This window comes from Ahaetulla prasina, chromosome 17, assembly GCF_028640845.1.
Source record: "Ahaetulla prasina isolate Xishuangbanna chromosome 17, ASM2864084v1, whole genome shotgun sequence".
In the NCBI taxonomy this organism is placed as follows: Eukaryota; Metazoa; Chordata; class Lepidosauria; order Squamata; family Colubridae; genus Ahaetulla; species Ahaetulla prasina.
Genome location: NC_080555.1, coordinates 7,149,506 through 7,175,762, shown reverse-complemented (window position 1 = coordinate 7,175,762; position 26,257 = coordinate 7,149,506). Strand labels below are relative to the sequence as shown.

The following is a 26,257-nucleotide window of genomic DNA, read 5'->3' as shown; positions in this document are numbered from 1 at the left end:
ACCCACTCACCGTCCATGGTGGTCGCAGGGGCCATCTGGGGCAGGGGGTCCCCCATGGCGGGCGAGGGAAGGAGGGAGGGGCCCAGAGGCCTGGGGCGGCGGGGGGGCCCAAGCCACGCAGCAGCCGGCTCTGAAGGCCCGGAGCCCCCGCTCGACGCCTCCTCAAAGGCCGGGCTCTCTCCGCCCCACGCTTCTCTCGGCCGGCGGCGGGCAGAGGGCAGCGGACGGAGGCCGCGGCCGAGGCGGCGACGGAACCTTCGCGGCGGCTACAATGTATCCAGCTCAAAGGAAACACCCTGCCCGCCCCCACGTGACCCGGGCGCCTGCTGGGAAAGCCCCGCCCCCCCGACGCTCTGGCCACGCCCACCACGCCGAACGCCAGAGGCGCCAGTTTCAAAGAGAGAGCAGCAATAGTAGTAATAATAATCGATTTGATATTTGTGATTTTTATTTTTATTTTATTTATGTTATTTGTCACGACAAGTAACTGGCATAAAACGGGTTTTATTAGGATTTTTAATGGGGTTTTATGATGTTATGTACTTTGTATTTAAATTATGGGCTAAATTGAATAAGCTTTTTATAATAATAATAATAATAATTAATTTATTTATTTATTTATTTGATTTTTATACCGCCCTTCTCCCGAAGGACTCAGGGCGGTGTACAGGCAAAATAAAACAGATAGTACAATATACAATTTAAAATGCAATTAAAAAACTTATTTTAAAATTGGCCTGAAAAGTATACAATGAACTAAAAACCCCATTTAAAATTAGTTAATAAGAAATTAAAATTTAATAAAAATCAATTTAAGCCAGCCCCGCGCGAATAAAAAGATATGTCTAAATAAAATAAATAATAATAATAATAATAATAATAATAATAATAATAATAATAATAATAATAATAATAATAATAATAATAATATTTTAATTTGTATACCGCCCTTTTCCCAAAGGACTCAGGGCGGTGAACAACCAAATAAAATACAAACACAAGCACATACAATATTAAAAACAGCCCTTAAAAAACTTATTCAATTTGTCAAAAAAATTTAAAATACAAATTACACAGGAATGAAAGTTTATAAATAATAAATGCATATGACAATAAATAATAAATAATAAAACTAAATATGTCGATGGAGTTTCATTTTTAATGAATAAAACTTTATAAATAACAAGTGCATATAACAATACATAATCAATAAAAATAAATAATATATTGATGGAGTTTCATGTTTTTTTATTTTTATTTATTTTATTTATTTGCATTTATATCCCGCCCCTCTTCGAAGACTCAGGGCGGCTTACACTATGTCAAGCAATAGTCTTCATCCATTTGTATATTATATACAAAGTCAACTTATTGCCCCCCAACAATCTGGGTCCTCATTTTACCTCCCTTGTAAAGGATGGAAGGCTGAGTCAACCTTGGGCCTGGTGGGGCTTGAACCTGCAGTAATTGCAGGCAGCTGCTGTTAATAACAGACTGTCTTACCAGTCTGAGCCACAGAGGCCCTTTCAAGTTTCATGTTTAATGAATAAAAGTTAAGAATAAATGCATATAACAATAAATAATAAAAATTAATATGTTGACAGTTTCATGTTTAATGAATAAAAGTTTACAAATAATTGCATATAACAATAAATAATAAAAATAAATAATAATATGTTGATGGTTTTTCATGTTGAATAAAAGTTTATAAATAACAATAATAAATACATATAACAAACAATAAAAAATAAAAATTAATAATAATATGTTGACTGATTTTCATGTTTAATGAATAAAGTTTCATGTTTAATGAAAGGAGTCCCGATTTGCAAGGCGGTTTTAGGGGGCTCGAGGGAACGCGACTCCAGAGTTGCATGCCTGCACTGGACCTTGCCATACACCAGCCTGGGAATGGCGTGCATGCAACAGGCCGAGCACCAAGTTGAAAGACTTTCCCAGTTTCACATATTGGTGCAAATGCGTCTTTTTAGAGTTCATAGTTGGGTCGATCCTGTGAAGGGCTCGCCTTTCAAGCTGTGTCTCCCTCCCTGGGCCTATAGCAGAGATGGGTTTCAGCAGGTTCTGACCAGTTCTGGAGAACCGGTGATGGAAATTTTGAGTAGTTGGGAGAACCGGTAGTAAAAATTCTGACTGGCCCCGCCCCTATCTATTCTCTGCCTCCCAAGTCCCAACTGATCAGGAGGAAATGGAGATTTTGCAGTAACCTTCCCTTGGAGTGGGGTGGGAATGGAGAGTTTACAGTATCCTTCCTCTGGAATGGAGAGGGAATGGGGATTTTGCAGCATCCTTCCCTAGAGTGGGGTGGGAATGGGGATTTTACAGCATCCTTCTTCTGCCACACCCACCAAGCCACGCCCACAGAACACCACTGGCGTATGGATGCTTTTTTGGGGAGCTCTTTAAGAAGGGTTGGACTAGAAGACCTCTAAGGTCCCTTCCATCCTATCCTGATTGATTTTTAAGGAGAAATTGGGCAGATTCACAAGAGATTCACTTGTCTGAAATGGAATGTCTCCTGCTTGAGCGGGGGGGGGGGGGTGGACTAGAAGATCTCCAAGGTCCCTTCCAGCTCTATTCTGATTGATTGATCGATCTGATTGATTGATTGATTGACAGTTAGAACAATGAACCACTGGAAGAGCCTTTCTTTCTTCCGATGAGCGACTTTTTCATCCTTTTTCATTTTGTAGTCAGACGAAGAGTCCTGTGCGACCTGCAAGCTTGCTGCGTTTTTCGCACCCAGATCCACACACACACACACACCCCTTGCAGCTGCAAGGCCAGCCTTACAACGTCTGGCAACCACTCTGGATAGCTGCCTACCCAGCCTCCCGGTCGGCACCCAACCAGGAATAAATCCATATATTGTCAATTATATACCACATAGACCCCCCAAAACACTTGGAAACTACCCACATCCGGGTCTCCCTGCCGGGGAACGCACACGACTTCCGCTTCGTTTCCAGGCCCTTCCGGGCGACCTCTCTATGGTACGCCCCCCATGTGATTCTAACAAACGGCCTCGCCGCGCGACATGGCGGTGATGTTGGTCCTCCTGAAACCGGAAGTCGGGCTCCACGGATACCGGAAAGAGAGGTTTCCGCTCCCGGGAAGTAGTTTCGGCCGATGCCGGAAGAGAAGGCCCCGGCAAACGGCGAGAGCCTAAGATGGCGGAGGTGGTGAGTGCGGAGCGGAGGGAAAGGTAGAGGAGCCCGAGGCATCCCGGGGGCCTCGAGTTGCCCGCTTAATTTCTTCTCTCCCTTTTTTTTTTTTGCAGGAGGAAGTGACCGAAGGGTGTAATCTCCCCGTGTTGCGCCGTAACCAAGAAAACGAGGACGAGTGGCGTGAGTTAACGGGAGGGCGGGGGGCGGGTTTAAGGAGAGGCAGTGGGCGGGGCTTGAGGAGGAGTGGGCGGGGCTTGAGGAGGAGTGGGCGGGGCCACGCGAAATGGACCAGGGAGACTGCAAGTCCCATTCAGACTTGGTTGGTGGAAGAGTTTAAAAAGGAGAAGGGGGGGTTACAGCCCCCCAAAAAGTGGGGGCCCCCCAAGGAGGAGACTCTCCAAGATTAGGACTGGGATAAGAAAAAAAATTTTTTTTTAATTTAAATATATTTAAATATATTTTATTTTTAAAAGATTGATTGATTGATTTTCGACCCTTATTTAAATATATTGGCTGCAAAAAATTCCCAGGTGGGAATTGCAAAAGGATAACAGAAGAGTTGGGAGGGACCCTGAAGGTCATCTAGTCCAACCCACCCCCCACAGACCAAGCAGGAGAGCCTTATCCCATTTCTGAAAGATGCCAAGCAACCCAGTTTCTTCTTGAAAGCCTCCTGTAACCATTTTAAATCTGATTATTTTTTCTCTCTCTCTCTCTTAGCCTCGTTTTTTTCAGCCTTATCGCTGTAGTACTTTATTCGGGTCCACTCAAGGCAAATTTACCTCTTTTGAACCCGAACTGTTTCCTCTCCTGGTGGGAAAATTGTTTTCCAGGGGAAAAATCAGAGTATTGTAAGACTTAAAAAGAGAAACTGGCCAGCCTTGGTTTTCTCCTGAAATAATCTGGTGGTTTTTTCTTTTCTTTTCACAGCGCTGGCTGAAATCCTGAGTGTCAAAGACATCAGTGGCCGAAAACTTTTCTATGTTCACTATATTGATTGTGAGTAAACGAGGTGGATCCATTGGATGGTTGGGAAGGAAAAATATAATCCCGGCCTTTTCTGGATAGAGATTATGAAAATTAGGAGCTGGTTGGGGAATAAGCGGAGGGATGCTACAATCCTATCCAGACTACTTACCCTGTGTCCCCCAAAATAAGACCTCCCCTGATAATAAGCCCAACCCGGCTTTTGAGCGCATGGCAATAAGGCCAAGCGCTTATTTCAGGATTCAAAAAAATATAAGACAGGGTCTTATTTTCGGGGAAACACGGTATGAAACTACAGGTTCTCTGTGGCTTTACAACCGTTCATTCAGCGACCGCTCGAAGTTACAACGGTACTGAAAAAAGTGACATACGACCGTTGTTCACGTTTATGACCGTTATGCAGCATCCCATCATGGGTCACGTGATCAAAATTCAGAGGTTTTGACAACTGATTCTCATGTATGACGGTTGCGGTGTTGTGTCACCTGTTGCGACCTTCTGATGAGTTTGTTAAGTTAGGAACCCGGTCGTTAAGTGAATCTGGCAAAGTCAATGGGGAAGAAGCCAACAAACACAGTGATTCACGTAACAAGTGTTGGCAAGGAAGGTGGTAAAACTTACCTGTCTCACTTAGCAACATAAATGTTAGGCTCAGTTGTGGTCGTAAGTTGAGGACAACCTGGAGACCACCCCCCGGGATTGAAAATGTTGGCTTGTTATCAACGCCAGTTAAAACATCTCAGTTCTGGTGCCTAGATCAATTTTTTCCTCAGTGAGCCTTTTCCCCAGACATAGGAATGAGTCTGCCCCACACATTTGGTGTGCTGGGATTGTGTATCTTGGGTTCTTTGCACTTTGGTCTGTTCTGGCTATGTGTTGTTAAGAAAATAAAACAAGAGTAGGTCCCCCGTCAGCTTCTATGAGAAGTGCAGAAAAGATTGGAGAATGGAAAGGGGGGAAAAAGGCAAAATCTTTCCCTGTGTCTTACTGGATATTTTATTGTAGAAATTGGATTTTTAGACTTTCTAGTTTTTTTTATTATTTTATTTTTATTTTATTATTATAGATATATAACTCTCCTGATTGGCCCAAAGTCACCCAGCCGGCTTTCATTCCTAAGGCTAGACTAGAACTCACCGTCTCCTGGTGATTGGCCCAAATTCATCCAGCTGGCTTTCATTCCTAAGGCGGGACTAGAACTCACCATCTCCTGGTGATTGGCCCAAAGTCATCCAGCTGGCTTTCATACCTAAGGCGGGACTGGAACTCACCATTTGGTGATTGGCCCAAATTCACCCAGCTGGCTTTCATTCCTAACGCAGAACTAGAACTCACCGTCTCCTGGTGATTGGCCCAAATTCACCCAGCTGGCTTTCATTCCTAACGCAGAACTAGAACTCACTGTCTCCTGGTTTCTAGGCTGGTATCTTAACCCCTGGAGACCAAACTGGCTCTCTCCCCGCCCCCCCATTTAATCCCTGTGTGCCTTTTCCTAAAAAAAACCCGTGCCTTGCCTTTACAGTCAACAAGCGCCTGGACGAATGGGTCACACACGACCGGCTGGATTTAAAGAAGATCCAGTTCCCCAAGAAGGAAGCCAAGACGCCCACCAAGAACGGGCTGCCAGGATCCCGGCCCAGCTCCCCCGAACGTGACGTGGTAGGGACGCGCGAGGCTTCGGGGAAGGGGGAGGCGTTCGCGGGATGGGCGTGTTTGTGGGAGGAGTGTCCTAGCCATCTCGGAGGGGCGGGGGAGGTGGGGTGGAGGACGAAATTCCAGCCCAGGCTTATAGCAAAACCCAGGTGTTTATGGAAGTTTCTAAGGAAGGGGGAGTTTGAGAGCATTGATGGTTTCATTCTGCTTCTTCCCCCCCACCGAGATCTCTGCCTGCAGCTTGGCCTGAGAGACGGGGGTCTCCCCGTACGTTTTCCCCCCACCCACCCCCGAGCAGGAACTGGCGTCCTTTCCCCCCGCACATGTTGGTAATGCCCGCCTTCCTCTCCATTCAGAGGAAGACCTTGGATCTACAACCAGCCACTCCATCCAGCGGTAAAACCTTACCCATCCCGCTGCAGATAACCCTCCGTTTTAACCTATCTAAAGAGAGGGAGGCCGTCCCTGGCTCGCCCGACCAACCCCTCTCCTCCAGCTCCTGCGTCCAGCCAAACCATCGTTCAACGGTACAAAACTGGCCACGGCTTGTTCCTTTGATGTCTCGTTTGCTCGTTTGCCCATTTCTCAAGAGGCCGCACCAGCTGGGGGGGGGTTGAGTTAGGTCTGGGCTAGCGAGGGAGACCTCCGGGTGTGTGTGTATGTGTGCGTGTGTGCGCCTAGGGGTGTTGTGGGTCCTTCCAGGCGCCCCCCCCCCCCAGCTTCCCTCCTGAGTCAAGCCAGGACAGGGCGGACAAACGATGTCCCATCCCAGAACAGAAGGAAAAAAATGACACCGAAGAGATCAGATAAGCTTGATACTGTGTTTCCCCCAAAATAAGCCCTTCCCGAAAATATTTAACGGCATGCACAGCCGGTCCCCACCGTTTCCTCTGGTTAGGGAGGGTTAGGGAGACAGAGCTGGAAATCAGGTAAGACGGCAAGAGGAGCCGCGTCTTGCTCTACGTGCCCCCAAAATAATAAGACCTCCCCGAAAATAAGGCCAAGCGCTTATTTCAGGGTTCAAAAAAAATATATAAGACAGGGTCTTATTTTCGGGGAAACGCGGTATGAAGTTTAAACCACAGATGAAAAGGGCTAAGCGTTGTATTACCTTTAAACCACAGATTACTCTACTACTGTTAACTACAGGTAGTCCTCGACTTAAAAGACCATGATTTCTGGAAATTTCTCTCGCTAAGCGAGGCGGTTAATAAGTGAGTTCTGCCCCCGTCTTAGTACCGTTGTAACTTCCGAGCGGTCACTAAGGGAATGGTGGTTAAGTCGGGGACTTATCCGTACGAAGTTTCAGGCAGGAATGGAATGGGCTTTTGACACTTGAATTGAAGAATTGACGGTCATAAATTGTTGGTGGCGCAGTGGTCAGAATGCAGTATTGCAGGCTCAGTCTGCCGACTGCCAGCAGTTCGATCCGGAACCGGCTCAAGCTTGACTCAGCCTTCTGTCTTTCCAAGGTCGGTAAAATGAGGACCCAGATTGTTGGGGGCAACAGGCTGACTTTGTAAACCACTTAGAGGGGCTATAAAGCACTGTGAAGCAGTACATAAGTCTTAAGTGCTATTCCTGTTGTTTATTCTATTTTATTCTATTTTATTCTATTTTCTATTCTATTTTAATTTTTTTCTTATTCTATTCTATTCTGAATCCTATTCTGTTCCATTCCATTCTAATTTTATATCTATTCTATTCTATTCTATTCTATTCTATTCTATTCTATTTTAATTTTTTCTTATTCTATTCTACTCTGAATCCTATTCTGTTCCATTCCATTCTAATTTTATATCTATTCTATTCTATTCTATTTTCTATTCTATTTTAATTTTTTCTTATTCTGTTCTGAATCCTATTCTGTTCCATTCCATTCTAATTTTATATATATTCTATTCTATTCTATTTTAATTTTTTCTTATTCTATTCTGTATCCTATTCTGTTCCATTCCATTCTAATTTTATATCTATTCTATTCTATTCTATTCTATTCTATTCTATTCTATTCTATTCTATTCTATTCTATTCTATTCTATTCTATTTTCTATTCTATTTTAATTTTTTCTTATTCTATTCTATTCTGAATCCTATTCTGTTCCATTCCATTCTAATTTTATATCTATTCTATTTTCTATTCTATTTTAATTTTTTCTTATTCTATGAATCCTATTCTGTTCCATTCCATTCTAATTTTATATCTGTTCTGTTCTATTCTATTCTATTCTATTCTATTCTATTCTATTCTATTTTCTATTCTAATTTTTTCTTATTCTATTCTACTCTGAATCCTATTCTGTTCCATTCCATTCTAATTTTATATCTATTCTATTCTATTCTATTCTATTTTCTATTCTATTTTAATTTTTTCTTATTCTGTTCTGAATCCTATTCTGTTCCATTCCATTCTAATTTTATATATATTCTATTCTATTCTATTTTAATTTTTTCTTATTCTATTCTGTATCCTATTCTGTTCCATTCCATTCTAATTTTATATCTATTCTATTCTATTCTATTCTATTCTATTCTATTCTATTTTCTATTCTATTTTAATTTTTTCTTATTCTATTCTATTCTGAATCCTATTCTGTTCCATTCCATTCTAATTTTATATCTATTCTATTTTCTATTCTATTTTAATTTTTTCTTATTCTATGAATCCTATTCTGTTCCATTCCATTCTAATTTTATATCTGTTCTGTTCTATTCTATTCTATTCTATTCTATTCTATTCTATTCTATTCTATTTTCTATTCTAATTTTTTCTTATTCTATTCTACTCTGAATCCTATTCTGTTCCGTTCCATTCTAAGTTTATATCTATTCTATTCTATTCTATTCTATTCTATTCTATTCTATTCTATTCTATTCTATTCTATTCTATTCTATTCTATTCTATTCTATTCTATTCTTTTCCATCTTACGCTGGAAACCCTTCCTGTTTAGCCCAGTTTGAAACTGGTTCAACTAGAGAGATTGATTCTGTGACCCCTTCTCAGCTATGGCTGCTCTCTGGATGACCCTGGGCCAATCGCACATCTTCCTTGCAAAATTGTCGTGTGAAAAATCTAAGGCAGAAGACGCCATAACCAAACTTCTATAAGCGATAAGCCTATGGGGGGGGTGTCATATAAGAGACGGGGGAGACCCAACATTTAATCCCTTCTCAGCCCCAGAGCAGCGTTTGGGTCAGTCCTTCCCTTCGCAGCCCACCAATCGGGGCGGTTCGACGGGGAAGGGGGGGCTGCGCTAAGAGATGGGAGACCCGGATTCAAACCCTGCCCCGAAGCTCCCTGAATGACTCGGATCCAATCACACACTTCCTTCTCCCAAACTGCTTCCCGGTGTTATGGAGGAATCTGGGACAGCCCCCCCCCCAATGCTTTTGGGTACCTTTTTAAGTTACCCAAAAGAAAATTAATCACAAAGGCCAAGATCCCTCAAGGTCTGAACCAACATCGCAATCCCCATCCCTCTTAGTGGTTGGGTTCAGCATTGGACTTCAAGGAAGGCTTTATTTCTCCAACCCTCTACCCTTTATTTCTCCCACCGAAGCCTCTACAACTCTGGAAAGGGCCTCTGGGCCTTGTTTTAGAGAAGGAGATGGGTTTTACAGGTAGTCCTCGACTTACGACCACAGCTGAGCTAAAGCGCTAAGTGAGTTTTGCCCCTACCCACCCCCCCCATTTTCACCACTTGGCTTGCCACGGTTTAAAGTGAATCTCTGCGCTTCTTAAGCGAGTCGCGCCATTGTTAAGCGAATCTGGCTTCCCCATCAACTTTGTCAGAAGGTTGCAAAAGGAGATTGTGTCTCTCTCTCTCACACACACACACACACACACACACACTGCGATCATCCTAAGTATGAGTCAATTGCTAAGCGTCTCTGAATTTTGATCGCGTGACCCCGGCGAGGTTATTTATATACAGTCATAAATACGAGAAACTTAACAGTCCTAACTCGCTGTTTTTAGTGCCGTTGTGACTTTGAACGGCCACTAAGTGAAGTGTTGTAAGTCTAGGACTGCCTGTATTCTGGGTAAAGCAGCTTTCCTAAGCTATACCCCTCCCATCCCCCAATCAATCACAGTTGGGGTTGTACAAGGATGGGTTTCTAACAGGTGGGCCAAGGTAGAATCAGAGCCCCATCCCTCTTCCAGAGGCGTTAGATCAATGTTTCTTAACCTCAGCAACTTAAAGGATGAGTGGACTTCCAACTCCCAGAATTCCCCAGCCAGCTTGATTTAAGGTGGGTGGACTTCAGTTCCCAGAATTCCCCAGCCAGCTTGATTTAAGATGGGTGGACTTCAACTCCCAGAATTCCCCAGCCAGCTTGATTTAAGATGGGTGGACTTCAACTCCCAGAATTCCCCAGCCAGCTTGATTTAAGATGGGTGGACTTCGACTCCCAGAATTCCCCAGCCAGCATATATTAAAATGGGTGGACTTTCAACTCCCAGAATTCCCCAGCCAGCATATTTTAAGATGGGTGGACTTCCAACTCCCAAAATTCCCCAGCCAACGTGGTGACTGAGGAATTCTGGGAGTCAAAGTCCACCCACTTTAAAACATGCTAGCTGGGGAATTCTGGGAGTTGAAGTCCACCCGTCTCTTAAAAGAGAGAGCCAGCCAATCAGAGGCCTCGTATGATCCCTCTTCTCATCCCCAACTTTATTCACCTGGGCAGTAGTTGCAGAGGCTCCACCAGCTGGCTGACCTCTCCCACCAAACCCGGGCCGAGCCTTCCCATCTTTTGCGATACTGGTGGAAAATTGGGGAGGGGAAGAAGAGGAGGAGGAGGAAGAGGAGGCAGGCCGCCCCCTAGAACTTGTTTGCTTTGGACTCTTCCAGAAACGGAAGGTGGAGGTGGTCTCGCCCGCAACCCCCATCCCTGCTGTCAGCGAGACGACCCAGGCCTCGGTTTTTCCCCAGGTAAGTGCATGAAAAAGGAATACAGGTGCGACTTACGACCATGATTGAGCCCAAAGCCTTTTTGGCTAAAGCGAGACATTCGCGCTGTGAGTTTGGCCCTACTTTTACCGACGTTCTTGCCACCGTCGTTAAGCGAACCACTTGCGGTTGTTAAGTGAGCAACACGGTTGTTGAGGGAATGCGGCTTCCCCATTGACTTTGCTCATCAGAAGGTCGTAAAAAGGGGGTCACATGACACACACACACCCCGGGATACTGCAACCGTCATAAACATGAACCTGTGGCCAAGCGACTGAATTTTGATCACGTGACCCTGGGGAAATGCTGCAATGGTCGTAAGTGTGAAAAACGGTCGTAAGTCACTTTTTTCCGGTGCCGTTATAACTTTGAACGGTCACTAAATTTATTTATTTATTTATTTATTTATTCAATTTTTATACCGCCCTTCTCCCGAAGGACTCAGGGCGGTGTACAGCCAAGATAAAAACAAGCAGTACAAAATATACAATTTAAAATACTAATTAAAAAACTTATTATAAAAATGGCCATATATAACTAAAAACCCCATTAAAATTAATAATAAATTTAAAACCAATAAAAATAAAATTTAGATAAAATTTAGGCCAAATGAACCGTTGTGAGTGCTCTTTCCCAATGGGATACATCGGGGCCGGCCAAAACTGGACGATTCTAGCTCGCCCCCTATCGTAGAAAAATAGAATAGAATAGAATTTTATTGGCCAAGTGTGATTGGACACACAAAGAATTTGTCTTGGTGCAGATGCTCTCAGTGTACATAAAAGAAAAGATACCTTCGTCAAGAATCATAAGGTACAACACTTGATGATAGTCATAGGCTACAAATAAGCAATCAGGAAACAATATCAATATAAATCGTAATAATACAAGCAACAGTTACAGTCATACAGTCATAAGTGGGAGGAGATGGGTGATGGGAACAATGAGAAGATTAATAGTAGTGCAGATTTAGTAAATAGTTTGACAGTGTTGAGGGAATTATTTGTTTAGCAGAGTGATGGCCTTCGGGGAAAAAACTGTTCTTGTGTCTAGTTCTGGTGTGCAGTGCTCTGTAGCGTCGTTTTGAGGGTAGGAGTTGAAACAGCTTATGTCCCAGATGTGACGGGTCTGTAAATATTTTCACAGCCCTCTTGTTGACGTGTGCAGGATACAGGTCCTCAATGGAAGGCAGGTTGGTAGCCGTTGTTTTTTCTGCAGTTCTGATTACTCTTTGAAGTCTATGTCTTTCTTGTTGGGTTGCAGAACCGAACCAGACAGTTATAGAGGTGCAGATGACAGACTCAGTAATTCCTCTGTAGAACTGGATCAGCAGCTCCTTGGGCACTTTGAGCTTCCTGAGTTGCCGCAGAAAAGAACATTCTTTGTTGTGCTTTTTTGATGACATTTTTGATGTCGGGTGTCCATTTTAGATCTCGCGATGTGGTAGAAGCTAGAAATGTGAAGGTCTCTACTGTTGAAATTGTGTTGTCTAGTAAAACTGAGCCAAAAAACACCTCTGCTCCCCCACCCTCAAAGAGTCTTTTGTAGCTGCACCTTCTGGGGTTCGTCTGGCCTTCAAAGCCGTTTCTGACACTATCGGAGCTCCAGGAAGACCCCCAAAATGTTCCCATTCAGGAGCCGCCTCCTGCGGTCAGCTCAACCCCCTGTACAGTTCTTTTAGTAACCAGTCAAAGTTATTACGACACTTAGAAAAGTGACTGGCGACCATTTTTATGACGGTTGCAGCATCCCCATGGTCATGTGATTAACATTCAGATCCTTGACAGCTGACTCACAGTTGTGACGGTTGCATTGTCCTGGAGTGATGTGTGATCCCCATTTGCGACCTCCTGATGAGCAAAAAATCAACGGGGACGCCAGATTCCCGTGAGACACATCTCGCTTCGCAACGGGAAGTTTGGCCTCGATTGCGGCCGTAAGTTGAGGACTTCTTGTCATGCCCTCTTTGTCCCCTTCTTCTTTCCCAGAATGGTTCCGCTCGCCGAGCCGTGGCCGCTCAGCCGGGCCGGAAGAGAAAATCCAACTGTCTTGGGACAGATGAGGTACATATCCGGGCCGGGAAGTTGGTGGCGCCCGTCTTGGTTGCTGCTTGGGATGGGGAGCACGCCTTGCTTCTTCTCCCATCCCGAATGGACCCCCGTTTTGATTCTCGCAAGCAGGATTCCCAGGACAGCTCGGACGGGATCCCGTCGGCGCCCCGCATGACGGGGAGCTTGGTCTCGGACCGCAGCCACGACGACATCGTCACACGCATGAAGAACATCGAATGCATCGAACTCGGGCGCCACCGCCTGAAACCCTGGTACTTCTCGCCCTACCCTCAGGAGCTCACTGCCCTCCCCGTTCTCTACCTCTGCGAATTCTGCCTTAAGTATGTCAAGAGCCTCAAATGCCTCCAGAGGCACCTGGTAAGGGCTGTTTCTTTCCTCCATCTCCCCACACCCCTTCTCTTCAACTTAAAATCTTCAAGTCTGTAGTTCTAAGGTTTTAATTGTTCTTCTATTCAACTTAAAATCTTCATTTCTGCAGTTTTAATGTTTTAATCTTTCTTCTATTCAACTTAAAATCTTTATGTGAAGTTCTAAGGTTTTAATCTTTCTTCTATTTAACTTAAAATCTTCATTTCTGTAGTTCTAAGGTTTTAATCTTCTATTCAACTTAAAATCTTTATGTCTGTAGTTCTAAGGTTTTAATCTTTCTTCTATTCAACTTAAAATCTTTATGTGAAGTTCTAAGGTTTTAATCTTTCTTCTATTTAACTTAAAATCTTCATTTCTGTAGTTCTAATGTTTTAATCTTCTATTCAACTTAAAATCTTCATTTCTGTAGTTCTAATGTTTTAATCTTCTATTCAACTTAAAATCTTCATTTCTGTAGTTCTAATGTTTTAATCTTTCTTCTATTCAACTTAAAATCTTCATTTCTGTAGTTCTAATGTTTTAATCTTTCTTCTATTCAACTTAAAATCTTCATCTCTGTAGTTTTAATATTTTAATCATTCTTCTCCTTGTTTTCTAACTTTAAGCTGCCCAGAGTCACCTTATAGCTGTGATGGCGAACCTATGGCACGCAGAGCCTTCTCTGTGGGCACGCGCACCGTCACCAGCTAATCTTCTGGTTTCTGAAAACAGCTCGAAAAATGGCCAGAAAATGGCCTCATAACCAGCCTGAAAACGGGCCAAAAACAGCTGGAAAATATCCCAAAAAAGGCCCCCAAATAGCCTGAAAATGCCTCAAAAAACAGGCTGTTTTTGGGGGCCAAAACAGCCTGAAAACTGCCCACAAACAGCCCAAAAATGGCCTGAAAATAACCCAGAAAATAGCCTGAAAATGGCCCCCAAAACGGCCAAAAAAACCAGCATGTGTGTGCTGGCCAGCTGGTCTTCTGGTTTATGAAAAATGGCTGAAAAATGACCAGAAAACAGCTTAGAAAACGGCTGGAAAATAGCCCCCAAACCAGCCTGATAACGGGCCAAAAATGGCTGGAAAATGGCCCCCAAAACAGCTGGAGAACACCCCAAAAATGGCCTGAAAATGCCTCAAAAAATGGCAGAAAAACAGGCCTCAAAACAGCCCGAAAAATGGGCCAGAAAACAGCCTGAAAATGGCCCAAAAAAACAGTTAAAAAACCAGCATGCGTGTGCCGACCAGCTGGTCTTCGGGTTTCTGATGTGCGCACACGCACGCGGGTTCCGGTTTGGGCACAATGCCGAAAAGGTTCGTCACCACTGCCTTATACGGTAGACGTGCGGCATAAAAACTTAACGACTAAATATATCCAGGTGAAATTCTTGATCTAACAGCCATTTTTCTTTGTGAGAAAGAGACCCAACTCTGTGGTTTCCTTCTCTGCAGATGAAGTGTGACTTGAGGCACCCGCCGGGCAACGAAATCTACCGCAAAGGGACCATTTCCTTCTTCGAGATCGATGGCCGGAAGAACAAGGCAAGAAAAATGTCCTTCGCACTACAGAATCCGCCTGGTGCACTGGGACTACATTTCCCAGAGTTCCATGCGGAAGTCTGTTCTCACCCATGCGAAACTTTGCCATTTTCTGTATGTGTTTCAATTCTGGATATTGACGGTCGTGGCCAAAATTGCCAAAATTATTGACGGTCGTGGCCAAAAGCCCAAAACCACTTTTGGGAAAAGTGTATTTTCTAAAACTAGCTAATAACATCACTTTTTTGGGGGGGGGGAGTAGTACCATAAAATGATAGATCGACGGAAAGTCATTTAATCAAGAATGTAATGCAATAACTTTTAGGAAGGATTTGCTATTAGAATAACAGTTACAGTATAAAGAAGAAAAGTGAAACGTAGAAAAAAAACAGGATAGACAAAAATTATCTCCATGTCAGTTAATTCTTAGTTGGGTCACCTTTAGCACGAATTACAGCCTTACAGCGTCTTCCCATGGAGTGAACCGAGTCTTCTTATTTTGCAGTTGTTCTCATGTGAAACCAAGGTTGAATGATGGCTTCTATTAACAGGATTTTATTGCTGGGTCACTTCTGACTAAGCGGTTTCTTTAGTCGGCTCCATAGATTTTCCATTGGGTGAAGGTCTGGGCTATTCCCAGGCCATTCCAGCAGTGGAATAGGATTATCTTGAATCTCCAAAAAAAAAAGTGGTGTTATTAGCCATCAAACCTCAAAAATGCACTTTCCCCAAAAGGTTTCCACAATTTTGGCCACGACTGTAGCGTAAAGTTCTCCAACCTGGAAAAGCCCACCAGATGCAGGTACAGTCCTCAGCTTACAACCAACCATTCACTTAGCGACCATTCAAGCTAACGACGGCACTGGAAAAAGGGATTTAACGGCTGTTTTTTCACACTTAATGACTGTTGCAGAATCTCTACGGTCATGTGATCAAAAGTTCAGACGCTTGGCAACTGGTTCATATTTATGACGGCCGCAGCGTTCCCTGGGGAAGGCAGATTCCCTTAACAACCGTGGCGAGGTTGTAAAATGGGGCGTGAAACTCACATAACTGTCTCGCTTAGCAACGGAAATTTGCAGCTCAACCTCACGACCACTATCGAGGCCAACATTTCTGTCTCTAAGTGAGACTGTTGTTAAGTGAATTTTGCCCCCCCTCCTTTTTTTTTTTTTTTGCTCCTTTCTTGTTGCCGTTGTTAAGTTAGTAACCCGGTTGTTAAGTGAACCCGGCTTCCCCCGTTGACTTTGCTTGTCAGGAGGTCACAAAAGGGGATCGCGTGATCCCAGGACACAGCGACCGTCATAAATAACGAGTCGGTTTGCCAAGCGTCCGGATTTTGAATCGCGTCGCTCATGAGGATGGCTAGGCATACGAAACTCGATCGTCGTTTTACTTTTTTTCAGTGCCGTCGGAACTAACGAAACGGTCGCTATAAACGAACGTTTATAAATCCGAGGACTCCCTGCACCGTTGTTCCCGTCGTCAGGCAGGTTCTCGACGCCCCGAATGAACTGATCAATCCTTAACAACAACAACGGAGTATTTATCCCTGTGTCCCTTTTTGGTTCTTTCTCCTCTTCCAGAGTTATTCGCAAAACCTTTGTCTTCTGGCGAAATGCTTCCTTGATCACAAGACCCTCTACTACGACACGGATCCTTTCCTCTTCTACGTCATGACCGAATACGACAGCAAAGGCTTTCACATCGTCGGTTATTTCTCCAAGGTGAGTCCCTGCTTGATTCAAAAAAAATAATAATTTCTGTTTTCGCTCTGTGTTTGGAGAGCCAGGGCATCAGCGTGCAATAACCTAAGCAGGCGCGTTTTCAGTTTTAAGCTTGTGGTTTCCCCCGCTTTCAGCCCCTGATGTCAAAAGCGGCAAAGAATTGGGGGATGTCAGTCGATCAGAACAAGAAAGGGACCTTAGAGGTCTTCCAGTCGGAGGCCCTGTACCATTTTAGACCAACGGCCGTCCAGTCTCTTAAAAAAAAAACACCTCCCATTGATGGAGCACCCATGACTTCTGGTGGCAGGCCATTCCACTGTCAGATCAACCAATCAGAATAGAGCTGGAAGGGACCTCGGTGGTTTTCTAGTCCAACCCCCTGCTCAAGCAGGAGAGACCTTAAACCATTCGGGACAAATGCTTATCCAATCTCTTCTTGGAAACCCCCAATGAGGGAGCAGCCACAACTTCTGGTGGCAAGCCGTTCCACTGATGAATTGTTCTCACTTGTCAGGAAGTCCCTCTTTAATTCTAAGAGAATGAACAGAATGCCAGAGTTGGAAGGGACCTTGGAGGTCTTCTAGTCCAACCCTCTGCTCAAGGCAAGACCCTATATCGAATAGTTGTCCAGTCTCTTCTTCAAAACCTCCAGTGATGGAGCACCCACAACTTCTGGTGGCAGGCCGTTCCACGGGTGAATTGTTCTCCCCGTCAGGAAATCCCTCCTTAGTTCTAGCTTGCTTCTCTCCTTGGTTAGTTTCCATCCACCTAGTCAGCTATCACGGCTAAGGCCAGGACTAGAACTCACCGTCTCCTGGCGATTGAGCCGAAGTCATCCAACCGCCTCTTCCCCCCCCCCCCGCCTAAGCTAGGACTAGAACTCCCCTCTCCCGGTTTCTAACGTGGCAACCTTCCCCCACTAGACTAAACTGGGTAATTTCTTGTGTTTGTTGCAAGTTGGCTCGTCAGGCTGGATCTGCGTTTGGCCAACCATCTTGGCAAGGTTGGAACGGGAAGGGCCCGATTCTCACGCACCTCGTTTACCTCGTTCCTTCCTTGCAGGAAAAGGAATCCACGGAAGATTATAACGTGGCATGCATTCTGACGTTACCGCCTTATCAGAGACGGGGTTACGGCAAGCTGCTGATTGAATTCAGTAAGTGAGCGGCCTTGTTTTGCATTTAACCTCAACTTAACCACCGGTCGTGCAAGAATGGTTGTTAAGTTGGCAGTTCTGAACGGCAGTTCAGAGTTACGACGACACTCAAAACAACGATAGAGCCTCCTCGGGGCTCCCACGTAACACCTCTCCTGCGCAGACTGCACTGGCTGCCTGTGGCCTTCCGGGTGCGCTTCAAAGTTTTGGTAATGATCTTCAAAGCGCTCCATGGCATAGGGCTGGGCTATTTACGGGACCGTCTGCTGCTACCGAATACCTCTCACCGACCCGTGCGCTCTCACAGAGAGGGACTCCTCAGGGTGCCGTCAGCCAGACAGTGCCGTCTGGCGACACCCAGGGGAAGGGCCTTCTCTGTGGGGGCTCCCACGCTTTGGAACGAGCTTCCCCCAGGACTTCGTCAACTTCCGGACCCCCGAACCGTTCGCCGCGAGCTTAAAACTCATCTATTCATCTGCGCAGGACTGGACTAGATTTTAGATTTTAAATTTAAATTGATTTTAATGGGTTTTATTATGTATACTGTTATTTTTAATTATTTGGCTATTGGGAATAAGTTTTTTAATGGATGTTTTATTTTGTATCTATATGTTTTTTTATCTGCCTGTAAACCGCCCTGAGTCCCTAGGGAGATAGGGCGGTATATAAATACGAATAAATAAATAAATAAATAAATAAATGACTTAGGACCTGTCGTCACACTTAAAAACAACCATCATCCAGCATCTTCATGGTCACGTGATCTAACATTCAGGCCCTTGGCAACCGGCTTGTATTTACAAGACAGGTTGACCTCGACTTAGAGCAGTTCCACTCAGGGACTGTTCGAAGTTACGACGGCACTAAAAAAAAGGGGACTTATGACTGTTTTTCACACTTTCACACGACTGTTGCAGCGTCTCCCGTGGTCACGTGATCTATATTTGGGTGCTTGACGACTGATTCGCATTTACGACCGTTGCAGTGTTCCGGGGGGGGTGTGTGTGTCACGTGATCCCCTTTTGCGACCTTCCCGCAAGCAAAGTCGGAGCCGGATTTGCTTAACAACCGGGTTACTCATTTAACCGCTGCGGTGATTCGCTTAACAGACGTGGCGAGAAAAGTCGTAAAATGGGACCAGCTCACTTAACCCGTGTTTCCACTGAGCGACATCAATGTTGGGCTCAATTGGGGTCGTAACTCAAGGACTGCCGCATCTCGGGGGTCAAGCGATCGCCATTTGTAACCCATCCCGGCTGGCTTCCAACAAGCAGCAGACAGAAGCTGGATTTGTTGAACGACCGCATGATTCCCTTAACGATGGCAGCAAAAACGGGCCCAAAGTCACTTAAGTCACTCAGCAACCGCCTTTGCTTAGCAATGGAAATTTCGGTTGTAAAACGAGGCACCACTGATACTTCAGTCTGTCCCCCCCACCCCCAAATGATCCTGGATCTCTTTCTTAAAATCCCGGCTTGTTCTTAACTCGGTTCCGTCTCTCCTCTCCAGGTTACGAGCTATCCAAGGTGGAAGGGAAGACGGGCACGCCGGAGAAACCCCTCTCGGATTTGGGCCTCTTGTCGTACCGCAGCTACTGGTCCCAGACCATCCTGGAGATCCTGATGAATCTCAAGCTGGAGAACGGCGAGCGGCCACAGATCACCATCAAGTGAGGGCCAAAATGAGCAGGACGTGCCCAAAAACTGTAGGGAAAGGGACAGTTTTTCATCCCTGAAAATTTGAGGACGACAATCTCTTAATCTAGAGGTTTTTCCCAGAGTTGTCAGCAAATTGTGATGTTGTGGGACAGGATGGGACGGGACACAAGGCAGGGATGAAATACGGAAGAGGTTCTCAAAAGAAAGGGTTGGATTAGATGACCTCTGCTTAGCCCCCTTCTCTGTGATCTTACTCAGCCTGACCTCTCCATTCAGCTCCGTGATTATTTATTACTATTATTATTACTATTATTATTATTATTATTATTATTATTATTATTATTATTATTATTTGCCGGGGTTTCCGATTGGGCTAAAAAGCAATTTCATTTTTGCCTTCTCCTGTTTGCCAACGGAAAAAGAGAGGGTTGGGCTAGATGACCTTCGTTTGTCCCCTTGCCACTCGGTGATCTTATTCAACCCCATCTCTCCACTCGGCTTCATGATTTTTTATTTTGTTTCATTTTGGTTGCCGATTGGCCCAAAAGGAGTTTCATTTTTTGCCTTCTCCCGTTTGCCAACGGAAAAAGAGAGGGCTGGGTTAGATGACCTCTGTTTGTCCCCTTGCCACTCTGTGGTCTAATTCAGTCTGATCTCTCCATTCGGCTCCGTGATTTATTTTTTTATTTTTTTTTATTTCTTGGGTTGCCAATTGGGCCGAAAAGCAGTTTCGTTTTTGTTTTCTCCCTAATTGCAAAGGAGAAAAAAGAGGCAGTTTTGTCCCCAAAATTTAAGCACCGGAATTGCCCCCAAATTTAGTCCTCCAGTACTAAATCTCATTGGGGGGCGGGGGGCTCTCTTTTTTCTCATTGCTTTCTCCGATCCTGTCCTCTATGCGTGCTTCCCCAACTGAAGAATCTTGCGCTAAAACGCGACAGATAAATCATTACCCGTTAGAGCGTTTTCATTTTAATTATTTTTGGGATAATTAAAGTTATGAACAAAAGCCATGTCCAGTCTTTTTTTTTTTTTTAACATTTATATCCCACCCTTCTCGAAGACTCAGGGCGGCTTACAGTGTGTAAGGCAATAGTCTCATTCTATTTGTATATTTTTACAAAGTCAACTTATTGCCCCCCCCCCCAACAATCTGGGTCCTCATTTTACCTACCTTATAAAGGATGGAAGGCTGAGTCAACCTCGGGCCGGGCTTGAACCTGCAGTAATTGCAGGCTGCTGTGTTCTAATAACAGGCTTCTAATAACCTGAGCTATTACGGCCCTTGAATATTTTTTAAATATTACCAAGTCCAACCATCCTCATGTGGGGTACTAAGCAGAGGGTTGGACTAGAAGACCTCCAAGGTCCCTTCCAACTCTATTATATTAGTACCTATTCATAACATAACATAACAACAGAGTTGGAAGGGACCTTGGAGGCCTTCTAGTCCAACCCCCTGCCCAGGCAGGAAACCCTACACCATCTCAGTCAGATGGTTATCCAACATTTTCTTAAAAATTTCCAGTGTTCAAAGCATCTAACCCAAATCCCTCATCCACTGCATCGATGCCGCATTTCTCGTGACTATTTTGGATAGGGATAGGGATAGCATAGCATAGCATAGCATTAGAATTGTGATGTTGTGGGACAGGATGGGACGGGACACAAGGCAGGGATGAAATACGGAATAGAATAGAATAGAATAGAATAGAATTATTTATTGGCCAAGTATGATTGGACACACAAGGAATTTGTCTTGGTGCATACGCTCTCAGTGTAAATAAAAGAAAAGGTACCTTCATCAAGGCTAGCCTTTTAAACTGCTTTATTGCTATTTATTAAATCTTAATCTCAATTATGCAAATAAATATTCGGTTAATTTCTACCCCTCCCCTTATTGCAAAGAAATATAAAAACCATCCACAGTGAAAGCAGGATATATAACAAGCTTTTCCCCCCACATCGTTTCTCTTTGCAAAGGCTGAAGTCTGCTGGGAAATCTGGACGCGATGGCGTCTGGGAGATTTAGATCAGTGGATCCCCCGACCATTCTGCCACCGGGGATAAATGGAAGAAAAAAAAATTGGACAGACTGGGGGAGGGGGGGGGAAAGGGTTTGCACATGTGCAAATGAATGTCCCAAAGGTGTTTTCTTAAAGAGGCAACTGGACTTTCTGGTTTTTTTTCTTTGAAGACGTTTCGCTTTCATCCCAGAAGCTTCTTCAGCTCTGACCGGATGGTGGGGAAGGGAAGGATTTATATTCCTTGCAGACAGCTGGTCATTTGCATCTGTTGTCTGTGCCCCCCACCCCAGCCGGGCCCCCTGCCAGAAAGTGACTTGGAAAGTGAGGGGGAAGGGCCGTCAGGACTTACCTTGGGAGCACCGGCTTCCCTGGCTCAGCTTCAGGAGCCAGAAGCAGGCCAGGTGGAGGAGATAACGAGGCCTCCGTCCCCTGACTCTTTCCCCCCCCAGGCCACGCCTCCAGACCCAGCTGATGGCAGTCAGGCCTGGCTGGACCCTAGGTTTCATAGGCAGGAGAGGCGGGAACAACAGAAGCAGGGGTGGGGCAGGCCTAGGAAGTGCTGTGTCATGGAGCCACACCCCACAGGATATAAAGGCAGCAAGAGCTGCTGTGCCTCTTCGTAGCAGGCAAATTAACTGCTTAACTAAGAGCTGAAGTACTGTTTGTTCCTGGGTGACTCATCGGCGTCGAGGGAGATAACAGACACTTGGCAGACGTTCGCTAGTTTGCTGCCAGAGCTGATAGTGCCGGCTAATTAAGCCATTGCTCGGACTGAGGCGAGGGGGGACAAAACAGCATCCTTGTAGAGGGTCGTTGAGGCCACTTGGAGGTTTTATCTGTGTCCTCAGATAAAGAAAGTTCCAAAGAAGTCTCCACACCCGTTTGTACCGCTCGGGACACAGATAAACCTCCACGTGGCCTCAACGACCTTCTAAAAGGATGCAGATGACCAGCTGTCTGCAAGGAATATAAATCCTTCCCTTCCCCACCATCCGGTCAGAGCTGAAGAAGCTTCTGGGATGAGAAGCGAAACGTCTTCAAAGAAAGAACAAGGAAGTCCAGTTGCCTCTTGAAAAAAGCACCTTTGAGACAACCAGGACGTGGATGACTGAGGATCTCCATAGACATGTGCAAATGAAGATTTGCTCACTCGTCTGTTTGCCTGCGTGGCCTGATTACTATCGGGCCACGGACCCGATACCGGTGCACAGCCTGGGGGAAGGTTAGAGGTCCCGGTTTTAGATGGTGGAATTCTGGGAACCTGAAATTGCTCCGAAGCGCAGCGGTTTTTCTTCCCGTTCAGCATTTTAATTGCGTTTTCTCTCCTTTTCCCCCCCCACCTCCCCATCTTTTTCCAGCGAGATCAGCGAAATCACAAGCATCAAGAAAGAGGACGTTATCTCCACGCTTCAATATCTCAACCTCATCAATTATTACAAGGTAAACTCAACCGCTCTGGATGGGGGAGGGTGTGGGGTCCTTGATCCGTGGAGAAGGAAAAAAACATTTGCACGGATGGTCCAGGTGGGGGAGACGTGACGTGGGAAGTTAGCTATTTTTCCCCCCCCAAAAGGGGGTAATGACAGGCGAAGACTTAAAAATGAGATTTACTTGCTTGGGGGATGCTAAGCTTCGCATCCCCTTTGCTTTTTCCTGGTTTTTCCGAATGATAAAATAATCCACATTTTTTTGCAGCAGGCAAAATAATAATAATACCGTGTTTCCTTGAAAATAGGACTGGGTCTTATATTAATTTTTGCTCCAAAAGATGCATTAGGGCTTATTTTTTGTATTATTGGTATTGTTTTTAGAGAAATACAGTATTCAATGCATCCGTCTGGTTGACGATCTTAACTGGGGCTTATTTTTTTGGTGGGGTGTGTGTGTGTTAGGGTTTATATTACAAACATCCTAAAAAAAATCATGCTAGGGGTTATTTTCCAGTTGGGGGAAACATGGTAATAAATGAATTTTCATTAAATAATAGTAAATATTATTAAATAATAAGTAGTCCTTTATTTACAACCACTTGTTTAGTGACCGAAGTTAAAACAGGACTGAAAAAAGTGACTTATGAGTATTTTTCACACTTAACGACCGTTGCAACATGCTCAAATGATCAAAATTCAGATGCTGGGCAACTCCCATTTGTGTCGGTTGCAGCGTCCCGGGGTCACGTGATCCCCTTTTACGACCCCCTGACCTGCCAAGTCAATGGGGGAAGCCAGATTCACTTAACGACCGTGTTACTGTCTTAACCCCTGCAGTGATTCGCTTAACGAACTGTTTGCAAGAAAGGTCGTAAAACGGGGCAAAGCTCACTTCACAACTTGTTTCGCTCAGCAAGAGAAACGGGCTCAATTTGTGGTTGCAAGTAAAGGACTTGGTGTTATTTGTCACAAGAACTTAGAATGTAAGTCAGAGAAGAGCATCCAAGAGGATTAAAAACATATGAAGAACGGCTGCAGGAATTGGGTATGTCTAGTTTAATGAAAAGAAGGACTAGGGGAGACATGATAGCAGTCTTCCAGTCTCTCAGGGGCTGCCACAAAGAAGAGGGAGTCAAGCTATTCTCCAAAGCACCTAAAGGCAGGACAAGAAGCAACAGATGGAAACTAATCAAGGAGAGAAGCAACTTTGAACTAAGGAGAAATTTCCTGACAGTGAGAACAATTAATCAGTGGAACTACTTGCCACTAGAAGTTGTGGATGGCTCCATCAGTGGAGGCTTTCAAGAAGAGACTGGACTGCTCTTTGGTTTCCAGCACGCACATGCACGCCAGCCAGCTGGTCTTTGCAGGTGCTGGAGCGTTTTCAGGCCGTTTTTCAGCTGTTTTGGTGCAATTTTCAGGCCACTTTCCGGTGCTCCAGTGCCCGCAAAGACCAGCTGGCTGGCGTGCATGTGCGTGCTGGAAACCAGAAGCGCAGCTGGCGATGGCGCGTGTGCCCACAGAGAGGACCTGAAAAACAGCCCCAAAACGGCCAAAAAATGGCCTGAAAACAGCCCCCAAAACGGCCTGAAAATGGGCCAAAAAACAGGCATGTGTGTACCGGCCAGCTGGTCTTTGGTTTCCAGCACACACACACGCATGCGTGTTCCGGTTTGGGCACTCGTTGCTGAAAAGGTTCACCATCACTGATACAGCGTCTCCTGCTTGAGCTGGGGATGGGCGGGTGTCAGACTAGAAGACCTCCAAGGCCCGTTCCAACTCTGTGTCGGGGTTCCAAGTAACCCAACGAAATCGAACTCCGAGGCTCAAGTTTCCTCAAAGCTGAATTTTATTAGAGATGTCCTATTGGCACATCTGTGGAAAACCCGCGTCGTGAGAGCTTCCGGGTTTTCCTCACCCAAAAGAAAATCCCAAGTCCCTTCCCCCTGCACTCACACACGAACCAATCCGGTACCTTCTGGAATAGAAGATACCTCCTCCTCCTTCTTCTCAGCACAGCTGCAGGTCACAACGGCCTTGACTATCTGGAAAGAATGTTATTTTGACTACCAAACCATCCTCCCTTCCATACAATCTCTTCTCTTCCCCTCCCCTCCCATTTTCCCCACAGTAGAATCTGTAGTCGGCCTGAGGGCTCAACAGTGACAAGATGGCTTCTAGGTCTGACAGTCTTCTTGCTCCGTTATTCCCCAGGGCCAATATATTTTGACACTCTCTGAGGACATTGTGGACGGACACGAGCGGGCCATGCTGAAGCGAATTCTACGCATCGATTCCAAGTGTCTACATTTCACCCCGAAGGACTGGAGCAAGAGGGGGAAGTGGTGAATTCAAAGCGCCCCCACCCGCTGGGCCCTTTGAACATTGGCAAAGAGGAGGGGGTGTCCCGGACCTCGATGTACAGCGGTAGCAGCAGGATCAGGCTGACCCCCCCCCTCCCTCACCCGGACTCTGACCAGCCTTGCGCGTCCTGGAATGGCCTTTTTCCCCGAGACGGGATTCCGCCAAGACTTCGTGTACAGTAGTTGAAAAAGCACAGAACGGCTTGGGTTCGCCCTGCTTATTCTATACGTTCAGACATTTGCTGACTGCTCCCCACAACCCCCAGCTTGGAGGCCGAGGGGGGGTCTCTGGCGCCCCCCCCCACAAGTCCCATAGTTCTCGGATAACGGGAAGAGCGGATTTGCGGGGTGCTCCTTCGAAGAGGCCAGATAATGGATCCCTTCCAGCTGCTGATTCGGGGGGGGGGGAGGAGAAAGTGAGTGGGAGATACAGCACTTTGGGGCTGAAACCTGGGGGGGAGGGGGGGCGGCCAAGGCAGGACCCCCCCCCTCTCATCGTCTGCAGCTCAGACTAGAGGGGGTCCCACGGGCCTCTTCGTCCAGGAAAAAGCCTCGAGAGCCGAGAAGAAGAGTTGCAACGTTCTCGCAAAGCGACAGTTCACCTCATGTCTTTGATCGGAATAAATGAACAAAGTCCTTTTCTTTTTTTAAGGAAAAAGAATTATTTCTGTATTTTCTTTCCTTTCTTTCGCTTCTCTTCTCTCCTTTCCCTTTTCTTCGCTTCCTCCCTTTCTTTCCTTTTCCCTGGCCTATTTCTTTCCTCCTCCTTCTTTTTCTTTCTTTCTTTCTTTCCTTCCTCTCTCTTCCTTCTTTCCTTTCTTTCTCCATTTCTTCGTTTCTTTTCTATTCTTCTTTTCCCTTCCTTCCTCCTTTTTTTCTTACCTCTCCCTTTTCATCTTTTTCCATTTCTTTGTTTCCTTCCTTTTCCTTTCCTTTCTTTCTCCATTTCTGTTTCTTTTCTAGTCTTCCTTTTTCCCTTCTTTTTTCTTTCTTACGTCTCCCTTTTCTCTCATCTTTCTCCATTTCTTTGTCTCCTTCCTTCCTTTCCCCCCCCCCCCCTCTTCTTTTTCTTCATTCCCTGGGTTTTGGAAAGCAGGTCCCAAAGAAAGCGGATTTCCAGGAAAGGCCAGCAAGTCGTAGCTCCTGAAAGCGTTA

At 45.3% G+C, this 26,257-nt stretch overlaps 2 protein-coding genes across 5 annotated transcripts in view; one reads left to right on the top strand and one right to left on the bottom strand.

Annotated features, from left to right (window-relative positions):
- Window positions 1–312, bottom strand: part of RELA (RELA proto-oncogene, NF-kB subunit) — a 29,288-nt gene extending 28,976 nt beyond the window's left edge. Inside the window, exon 1 of the mRNA XM_058160267.1 lies at window positions 11–312. Coding sequence (XP_058016250.1) covers window positions 11–56 — 46 coding nt within the window. The 5' untranslated portion in view covers window positions 57–312. The remainder of the gene's footprint in view (window positions 1–10) is intronic.
- A 2,745-nt stretch (window positions 313–3,057) lies between these two features.
- KAT5 (lysine acetyltransferase 5) lies at window positions 3,058–25,742 on the top strand. 4 transcript variants are annotated; one of them, XM_058160549.1, is made up of 14 exons: window positions 3,061–3,200; window positions 3,299–3,365; window positions 4,116–4,184; window positions 5,695–5,831; window positions 6,182–6,352; window positions 10,683–10,763; window positions 12,770–12,844; window positions 12,959–13,210; window positions 14,658–14,747; window positions 16,331–16,471; window positions 17,534–17,627; window positions 19,137–19,296; window positions 22,668–22,749; window positions 24,954–25,742. In XM_058160549.1, exons 1-14 carry the CDS (start codon window positions 3,189–3,191, stop codon window positions 25,086–25,088), a joined length of 1,566 nt encoding a protein of 521 aa, XP_058016532.1. In that variant the 5' UTR covers window positions 3,061–3,188; the 3' UTR covers window positions 25,089–25,742. The 4 variants fall into 4 exon arrangements, with proteins under 4 accessions (XP_058016534.1, XP_058016532.1, XP_058016535.1 ...); XM_058160550.1 differs by having other exon boundaries at window positions 3,063–3,200; window positions 12,962–13,210; XM_058160551.1 differs by lacking the exon at window positions 6,182–6,352 and having other exon boundaries at window positions 3,058–3,200.
- Window positions 25,743–26,257: the final 515 nt, after the last annotated feature.